The following is a 9,716-nucleotide window of genomic DNA, read 5'->3' on the forward strand; positions in this document are numbered from 1 at the left end:
AACCAAGTTGATTATACTTAAAATACTTTTTTTTAACAGTAAAAACATATAATATGGTTTCTTATTGTCCTGTCTATAAGTGCTAACACAATATTGTTTATGTTATGATGCTCTTACTGTACAGGCCTGACAGTGCTTTCACTGCACTTTACAGAAGGCCTCTTTGTAACCAACCATTTCACTTATTTGCACTCATTGCTTCAATGGACTTTCTGGCACTGGTTGTTACTCAAAGGTAAATGGACACATACTGTAATTTCCTCTGGTTGTTGCCGTTCTGCAAGACTGGTTTCTTGGCTGCTCTGCGCCTCACAAATCCACTTTGTATAAAACAGCTGAAGCGTGTACAGTACAGTATGAGGTGCCGAGTGACTCTCAAATGCTGAGCAAGCACCTCACTGGACTTCCTTCTGCGCCTTAAGAAAGCTTTATGTACTGTTATGCAGTGCATTTTCATGTCTTGGATAAAATATTAACTAGATATAGTACATATAGGCTAGTAGACTCATATTTTTCTTTTATCACAATATAACAATTAACATTCATTTCACAACTTCTAAAAAGAAAAGAACATTTATTTAGAAATAAATAGTTCCTTTTCATAGTTGAAATGTTTAAGACCATTTTTTTTCTTTTGAAAAAGGTTTCAGCTTCATAACCATAAGGGGTTTCCTCTCACTTTCAATTATTTTACTTCAATGAAAGGTTATGTTTCTGCAAATTTTATGAATGAAAGATCAAAAGAATAAACAATGCAGATTTATTTTCACAGTCGTCTTTGATCATATTTACCAAGGGTGCCAATAATTATGACCATGACTGTATACATGGGTCTTTATGCATCCACCATATTTCTAAAATGAACTATTTTCATTGTCAGACCTTTCATTGAATTAGTGTTGTGTAGTATTCTTGAAGCTGGAAGCCAGAACACAGGTCTGTTCTGATTCAGATCTGTGCATTGGCAAACTGAATGGAGTTCATATAGCTTGATTTTTGCTCTGTCATGCTTTGTAAACCGGTTTTGTATTTTTATGTGCAATTTTTGAATAATATTTAATATCATTTATTAAATGAATATTTGAATTAATGTTTATTTTATGTTGGTGCCTGTGTCTAGATGATTGCCATAATAAATAGTAACAAAAAGGCTTACATTTGACTCAACCTTTCAGTGTTAAAGTCGAATTTTGTTATTAAACTACTGTAAAGCTGCCTATTCGTGAAACAATAAGTAGGCCAACTGTTAAAAGCCCTACACTAATAAAACTGTCTGACTTAGCTTTAAGGTAATGATTTGTTAATTTAATAATGTAGCTATAGTAGTCAGTGTATTAAACGTGTTACCAGACTTTTTAGCATTTTGTATTGATTAGACTTCCATAACAACTACTAATAATAAGTGTTGTGGGGTTCTGATTCTTTTTCTCCAAAAATGCCCTCAGCTGTATCTGCTCGCCTGTGCTGCAGAGTCCGACTGCGCAGCCGCAGCAACGCGAGAGAGAGCTCGAGCCGCACCGATAACACAGCTCGGACAAAATGCCAATGGATAATTTAATATTTGCGCAATGCATCCTTTATTTTTTAGCCTTCGTCTTTGGCTTTATAGCGATAGTACCCATGTCGGAAAACACGGAGGATTTTCGTGGAAAATGTCTGCTTTTTACGCGGGGTATGTGGCAGAATGAGAACATCACGGTGTCTAAACAGCGCTTCATCATTGAGGAATGGGGACCTCAGTCCTCCTGCAGCTTCATCACCGCTGTCGCCATCGCGTCCCTCATCCTGGCCGCCGTGCAAGCCTGGAGGCTGCTGCTCTTCATCTGCAAAGGCCACGATGAGTGAGTGATTCTTCATTTCATCGTTTAACTTGTGAATTTGATGTCCCACGTAAGATATGAATCCCGTGTCAGTGCCAGTGATTGGGAAGCATGGATGCAGTTATGTGATGATGTTATATAGCAGCAGCATACTTTAGTTAAATATTAATTTTATTATATGGGACAATTGTTCAATATCACAACAAACTGATATCTGTGATTATGGAGTTTTATTATCTAGGTTTCATGGCCTAATAAAGTCTAATTGAGCTGGTAGTGATAAGACATTTGAATGATTTAGTCACAGAAAAGTTAAACCGTCATTGAATCTATTTGCATAGCCTACTGATTGAGATTATATTGATTAATTATTGCTATCTGATTTTAGTCTCTAGCCTGGCATCAAAGGCCATGTGGTTTACTTTTAATAGACATGCTAAATATCCTACTCTTTTAATAGTAGGCTTTATAACTAAATTACCGTATAAAGGGTTAGTTCACCCAAAAATGAAAATTATCCGATAATTTACTTCCCCTGAAGCCATCCTAAGACATTCTTCTTTCAGCCAAACACAATCGGAGTTATATTAAAAAATATCCTGGCTCTTCCAAGCTTTATAATGGGAGTGAATGGTACCATTTTTAGAAGCCCAAAAGAGTGCTGCCATCCATCATAAAAGTAATCCATACAGCTCCGGGGGTTAATAAAGGCCTTCTGAAGCGAAGCGATGTGTTTTTGTAAGAAAAATATTCATAATTATAAGTTTATCAACTTTAATCACTAGATTCCAGTAACGGCCGTCCTCGCTTTCACGAGAGAGTCGAGTTCCGGTGTATGACGTAGGAGGAGTAGCGTAAGCTTAGGTGAGAGTAGACGCCTCTCGCGGTTCAAACTACTAGTTCTGGGCTACAAACTCAACCTCCTCTGACATTTCTCTTTAAAAAATCTAATTTAAGACTTCTAATTCATGACTGGTGTTTTGCTCTATCTTCTGCGTCAATACGTCATGCGTCGGGTCAGAGGTCACTCTTCCGCCGGAACTAGACTCACGTATGGCCGTATAACTTTATAGTTTATAAAGATATATATTTGGATATTTTTCTTACAAAAATTTGTGTAAACGCCACATATGTCACAAAAATGTCCCAAGTCCTTCACATAAAAATCTGTCTACAGAGGCTTTCATAAAAAATGTCATTTTTTGCATTTCATTACAAGCTCCTCAAAAAAAAAAGTGATTCATTCATGAAAATTCTTGCATATTTAATTCTCAGGTTAAATCATACGAAAAACACTATGAGCGGCTGTTATTATTTTAGGTTTTATTCATTAAAAATAAGAATGGATTTTTTTTGTAAACCACCTATTAATATATTCTAAACCCATATTTGTTTCCTATGTGTAACACAACAAGAGACGTTTGGTAGAATGTCAGCTACTTTTTTCCATATAATGGAAAAGTACAAGTATATGGGGATTTATGGTAAAAGTAAACCATAATAACCATATATTGGTTTACCATAAATTACCATAATACTTGTACTGATATCTATAGAAGTTGTCCATGTACTCCAAGTCTTTTATTTGAGGAAAAGGCCTAAATATACATCAAGATGCTTTGTTCCAATGGTGTCAAACTTAAATTGTTCTTGCACATCTCATCCCAGACAGCAACCCAGTGTCGGCCCAGATCCTGCCCACATCTGGGCCGTGTGGAATCCATGTGTACCAGATGTGGGCCGACACTATGTCTAGGACGCCTAATTGGACATGCAAGCATAATTGAGATTTCAATCTTTTCAATAAATATATATATTTGTATAGATTCAGGACACTTGGAATATAAGTCGTATGGGGTGCTTGAGGCTTATTTTGTGCATTTTGGAGTTAAACGGTGTGAATCACTGTCCTTTCATTTTATGGAAAAGAGCAACTCAACAAAAGACAAAACTAGTACATGTTTAGAATGGCAGGAGTGTGTAAACAATCTCTCTTCTATTTATATAGCTCAATCTTCAATGCCTTCCTAAACCTGCTCATCAGCACATTCGTAGTGTTTGCTGTATTCCTGTCCAGCACAATAGTAAGTGTGGGTTTCAACCTATGGTGTGATGCCATCACAGAAGGAGGCAGTATGCCCAGCAGGTAAGCATGATGTTCAGTTAAGCCTGTATGTATGTAGATTCAATAAAACACTACAACAATGTGAGATTTATGTTTTCAGACTGCCTTTATTGCGTGGAAAGAGACCCAATTAATTGTGTGGGCCTTTCTCTGTCAGAGGAGGGTTTAGTGGCATTGAAATTAGCCAGGGGCTTTTTGGCTCAGTTCACTTCAGTGACTGTTAAAGTTCAGTCACGTTTCAGTGTCCATAAACTGCTACAGTTTTTGAATATAAACCCTGAGTTTGTATAACAAGCAGCTTTGTTCTTCCAAGTTTTTATGAACAGAATCCTCTCAATAAATGTTGATTCTTCAAGAATCTGTGAATCATTTCTAACAATGACTACTGTTCATTTCTAGCTGTGAGGATCTCCAGGACACCGATCTTGAACTAGGGTTGGACAACTCTGCTTTTTATGACCAGTTTGCCATAGCACAGGTTGGTCAGTTAAGAATACACTGACACTGTCAAAATTACTACATGAGTGCTTTATATCAACAGGGTTCATTATGTCTTCGGGGGATAGTTTATCTACTCTATTACAATTACACTTCATCACTTCTGTGACTTTTGTTCTTCTGCCGAGCACAAAAGAAGATATTTTGAAGATTGATTTCCATTGTAGATGGAACTTAAGATACACTGATTTCTCAAAATATAATTGATTTGTGTTCCACAGAGATAGTCACACAAATTTAGAATGAAATGAGAGTAAATATGACAGAATGTTAATTTTTTTGTTAAACAAACTTTTAACAAATTTATGTAGTACACTAAAAACTTAAAACTCTATGCGTTTTGGCCGTTCATTTACACGTTTCATTTTGGTGGCTTGAAAACGCAAACTTTAGTAAACGGGACTCAAAGTGCAAGTTTTTGAAAACGATACAATTATCGTCTCTATGTAAAGTACAAAAAAGTGAATTTGTGGAATGGTGACGTCAAGTGCAAGTGTATTACGTGTTCAGTTTATATAGGCGTGTAGTGTTTCTTTACAAAGTGACATCTACCATCTTGCCATCTACTGGCCTGGAATGAATAATACAGCGTCTTTTTTTAATACAGAACGGGATCATTTTGACAACAATGTCATCTACGCGAATAATGCAAAGGAAAAACTTTTCCGTTTTTGGTTCATCGGTGTCGTGTAAACGTACCCGTAGTCAGAAAACACTAGAACATTTTCACAACAACCTAGTAACAAATTAAGACACTTTTGCAACCTCCTATAAAAGCTGACATTCTTTCAAAAATCAAACTATACAAATATTTGAACTATAAGGCCACCAAACCACTCCAAAAGAGTGATGCAATGATGAGGTATTGTAGGCCAGTTTTTTTGCATCATTCTCGCTCCCCTTGACAAACATCCAGTCGGATTTTTCCCTTGGCTTTTGGATTATTGCAGAAAATAAGCTCTGTGGCTCACAAAAGTTTATGATTCTTACCGTATAACAGTGAAAACACGGAAATTCCGTCAATGGCTTTTTCATAAAAAGCTTCTTTTTTTTTTTTATGACAATTTTTATGTTTTAAAATAAAACATGAAAATATCTTTAAGGGGTGTTTTAACTACATTTATTTCGGGCATTTAAACAAAATCTCATTAAAAAACCCATTGACTTTAGGATGATGGAACCTAAAGTTTCTCTATTAATCTTCAAACTGTTGTAGACTTCCAGATAAGGCAACTTGCAAAGTTTGTTTTGATAAATGTAACTTTTCAAACTGCTTATTACCAATTTTTACCATGAATATAACCGTCAAGCCTCCTCTGCTTTCCTCTAGTTTGGGTTGTGGGCGGCCTGGCTGACTTGGCTGGGTATCACAGTCATGGCCTTTCTGAAGGTCTACCATAACTACCGTCAAGAGGATCTGGTGGACAGCTTGATCCACGAGAAAGAGTTCCTACTCGGACGCTCATCACGCCGGTGCTCAGATGTGGTGGATGAGAAAAGTGGCATGATATGATAAACTCAACATTTTGCAACGCAACTATTATAGACCATTTCCATTAATGTACTGTCAAGTAAAATGTATTCATAAGCTTCTAAATATGGCTCATTAGTTGGTGTATCTCAACTTTTGATAGACCTCAGCTTAATTGAGCCAAATGCTTCAGAATAACATTTTATTTGACATTGGACGATGACAGAATAGACATTCATGTGCACTCGATTGTTTGGACTGAGGTCACGGATCATTTACCCACAACATTTTTTGATGTGGAGCTTAAAACACAAGACCCTGAACAAAATGAACAGTGAGCATGAATAATGTAAAAGGATAGTTCACTCAAAAGTGAAACATCTGTCAGCATTTGTTTGTCATCATGTTTTTCCAAATCCATAAGCCTTTCAAAAGATGTTAAATGAAACATATCTCCAGTGAAAGTTAATGACAACAGTATAAAAGTAATCCATATGAATTAAGAGATTAATCCAAGTCTCTTAAAGAGACATAATCACTTTATAAACACTGATCAACGCACATAGCACATAAAAAATGACCAATAGACGCAAACCTCATTGGTTCTCACACGTCTCATTTGAGCTTCCGTTTACCATATTTGATGTGATTTATGTACGCACATTGGTCAATTTCTATGTAAATAAAAGCCTAAATTAAATCTATTAATCATATAAAGCAATCATATGGATTACTTGTATGGTGTCTTTATGGACTTTTCATTGGAGGGACAGAAATCTCTTCATTTGTTTCAAAATTGACAAAAGTGATATGGGTTTAGAATGACATGAGAGTAAGTAAATGATGACCTTTTTTTTTTTTTTTTTTGGATGAACTATCCCTTTAAGGGAGTGTGTTTAATTAAATTTTCTTATAAATCCTGTGTGACATACAATCAAAGTCTTATTGACTATGTTTTTTCTCAACCAAATGCTTTCCTTAAAGCAGTTCTAGATATGAGCGACAGCTTCCAGTCAGTCTCTATTCCATCAGCGTTAGCTGAGGAGTTGGATTTAGTACATACATTGTAGCTCAGGCAATACTAAATGTAACACTATTTAAAGTGTGTGTGTGATCAATTTCTGGTTTTCTTTACTTAAAGATCATTCCCTTCCAGTACTGCCTCCATGTGTAAGACATATATAATCATGTATATGACTGTGATAGTATCTTTCCTATGTAAAGGGATTTAAAACATGCTTGCATGTACATATATATGCTATAAAAATACACAGGTGAAGAGGAAGGCTCTATAAAGATATTGAAGTGACTAATCTGACATGATGAAATATGTAAGATTTGGAGGGACTATTTAATGATTTGCTTCATTCAGTTTACTTACTTTCCTAGAATCTACAAAGTTTCTGCCATTACACTCCATATAGTTCACTATGTTTTGTAGTATTATTGCGCATGCTGGAATACATTTTGATGTATGCCTTTTATTTTTGGTTTAAGCATCTTATAAAAGGATTATATTTTAGTTTTGCTAGTTAATGGTGTGTGTGAGCATGAGTCGTGATTCGCTGTAATTCTGTAACACACTCAGGCACGCAAAAAATTATGCAGACATTGTTTTGTGCATAATTTTTTTTTATTTTGTCAGTGTGAACACATCTCTTCGACATTATAGGCCTATATTTGTTTTAGGGCTTTTATTTAATAAAAGCAGTGATAGCAGTATACAGCAATGATGATGAAAATACAAAGCAATTGGTGATTTTTCTGATCATGAAAATAAAATTCAGTCTTTAAACTGACCATTTAAAGCTCTGTTTTGTTTTTAATATTTACATTTTTGAATAAAAAGAAAGGAAAAAGAAAAGCAGTGAATATACTGCCAAAAAGCACCTCTACTGAAATACACATTACAGAAAAGGAGCATGTACTGGACCTGGGGCAATTTTATTGCTTCAGTGATTGGCTGGCCCAACAGTACAACATATTTAGTTGACTTCCCTTTTGTCGTCTGAAAACCCCTCAAACGTGTACATTAAGCAAGTCTGCTAATGAACTGTCTGTTCCATACATTTAATAACCAGTGCACAATGCACATATAAATAGCAAATACATAATGTAAATGACACCCATATAATAAAACATTTGTTTTGTGTCTGACAATATCCAAGAAACTCACAGTGATTTGATGAAGGTCACAGATGATTTGTACACCTTTAACTTGTTTCTCTTAGTCACTTGCACTGACAAATTTAAACCAATTGTATTTTCATTAAATATGATAAAACATGTTTTTGAATATTTGGGTTTGGTAAGCTTTTTTAATGTTTTTGAAAGAAAGCTCACATATGCACCAAAAATGCATTTATTTGATCAGAAATACAGTAAAACTGTAATATTGTGAATAATTATTACAATTTTATATCACTGTTTTCTATTTTAATATATTTTAGAATGTAATTTATTCCTGTGATGCCAAGCTGAATTTTTTAGCATCATTACTCCAGTCGTCAGTGTCATATGATCCTTCAGAAATCTTTCTTCTATTCTTATTTGATGCCTAAGTAACATATATTATTATTATCAAAGTTATGCTGGTTAATATTTCTGTGGAATCCATCTTTAGAGTCACTTTTGATCAATTTGATGCATCCGATCCATTGTGAAAAAAGTATTAAAAAAAAAATCTTACTGACCCCAAACTAGTGTGTGTGTGTGTTGTGTGTGTGTGTGTGTTGTGTGTGTGTGTGTGTGTGTGGTGTGTGAAAGTGACTAAGGCTGTCATTCTGCCTAATATCTCCTTATTTTCTATAGCAATACATGTCAAATTGGTTGCTAATGGAGAAAATATTAAGTATACTTATTTTTGACACCAGAATCTGGTGTAATTAGATTTAAATATTAAAAGACAAGTGGGGTAGTAAAAAAAGCTAATTCTTATACAAAACAGAGTAAAACAAATAAACGCACCATAGGCTTAGGTCAAGATGCTGGTACAGGTTCATGTAAAATATAAACTCAAATGTTGCGGGCATCATAAAGCATTCAACTTTCTAAAATGGCATTCTTTCATTTGCCAGGTAAATCTGGCGGTGCATGAGGCAAAATATGGCCAACTCATCCTTGAACAGTCTTGTATCTCTTTTCGGGGAGAATTTGTGGCAGATGGAAACGTTTGTGCTTAACAACTTTGCCCTTCGTTTCAACTCGTAAAGTAGATAAATGCTTAAGGTGACGTCATTGTGCCAGTTCTTCTCTTTCACATGTACATTAAATATAATATATTCTTTAACAATGATTAGTGTCATTCTGTTTATACACGTTGATAATGCATAAAACGCATATTTGTACTCTAAACATTTTTGATTATTAGTAAAATAAATAGCATTGTCTTGCATTCCACAGACACATTCAACCACATTATGTACAGCAAGTGCATTAAAAATAAAATAAATAAAATAAAATAATATTATATAAATATTTTCGGACATTAAAAAGCTGTGATACATTGATTCATAGAGAACATTCTGTAGAGCCCGACTGATTTTGGGTCTGATCCAATGGCATAAGAGTGTTCATGATTAAGAAAAGTAAACATGTTTGAAAAAATTATCTAGAAGTGTACTCTTTGTGTTCATGTTGGTTTCGTATGGTTTGGAAACTTTTATAACATTTACAAGAAAAGTTTATATTGTTGACTGACATTAAAATGATCATGTGGTGTAACCATCACGTAAAAAATAACAACACATTTTCCTCAGACGAGTGTACAACATTTTAATCATTACTTTAAAAAAATCATTTA

The 9,716-nt window shown here is 34.8% G+C and overlaps 1 protein-coding gene across 1 annotated transcript; it reads left to right on the forward strand.

Annotated features, from left to right (window-relative positions):
• The first annotated feature begins 1,424 nt into the window (after positions 1-1,424).
• tmem179ab (transmembrane protein 179a-B) lies at positions 1,425-7,714 on the forward strand. Its single transcript, XM_079633238.1, has 4 exons — positions 1,425-1,841; positions 3,829-3,966; positions 4,345-4,423; positions 5,774-7,714. Exons 1-4 carry the CDS (start codon positions 1,540-1,542, stop codon positions 5,954-5,956), a joined length of 702 nt encoding a protein of 233 aa, XP_079489364.1. The 5' UTR covers positions 1,425-1,539; the 3' UTR covers positions 5,957-7,714.
• The last annotated feature ends 2,002 nt before the right edge of the window (positions 7,715-9,716 follow it).

This window comes from Phoxinus phoxinus (genome assembly GCF_949152265.1).
Source record: "Phoxinus phoxinus genome assembly, chromosome: 13".
In the NCBI taxonomy this organism is placed as follows: domain Eukaryota; kingdom Metazoa; phylum Chordata; class Actinopteri; order Cypriniformes; family Leuciscidae; genus Phoxinus; species Phoxinus phoxinus.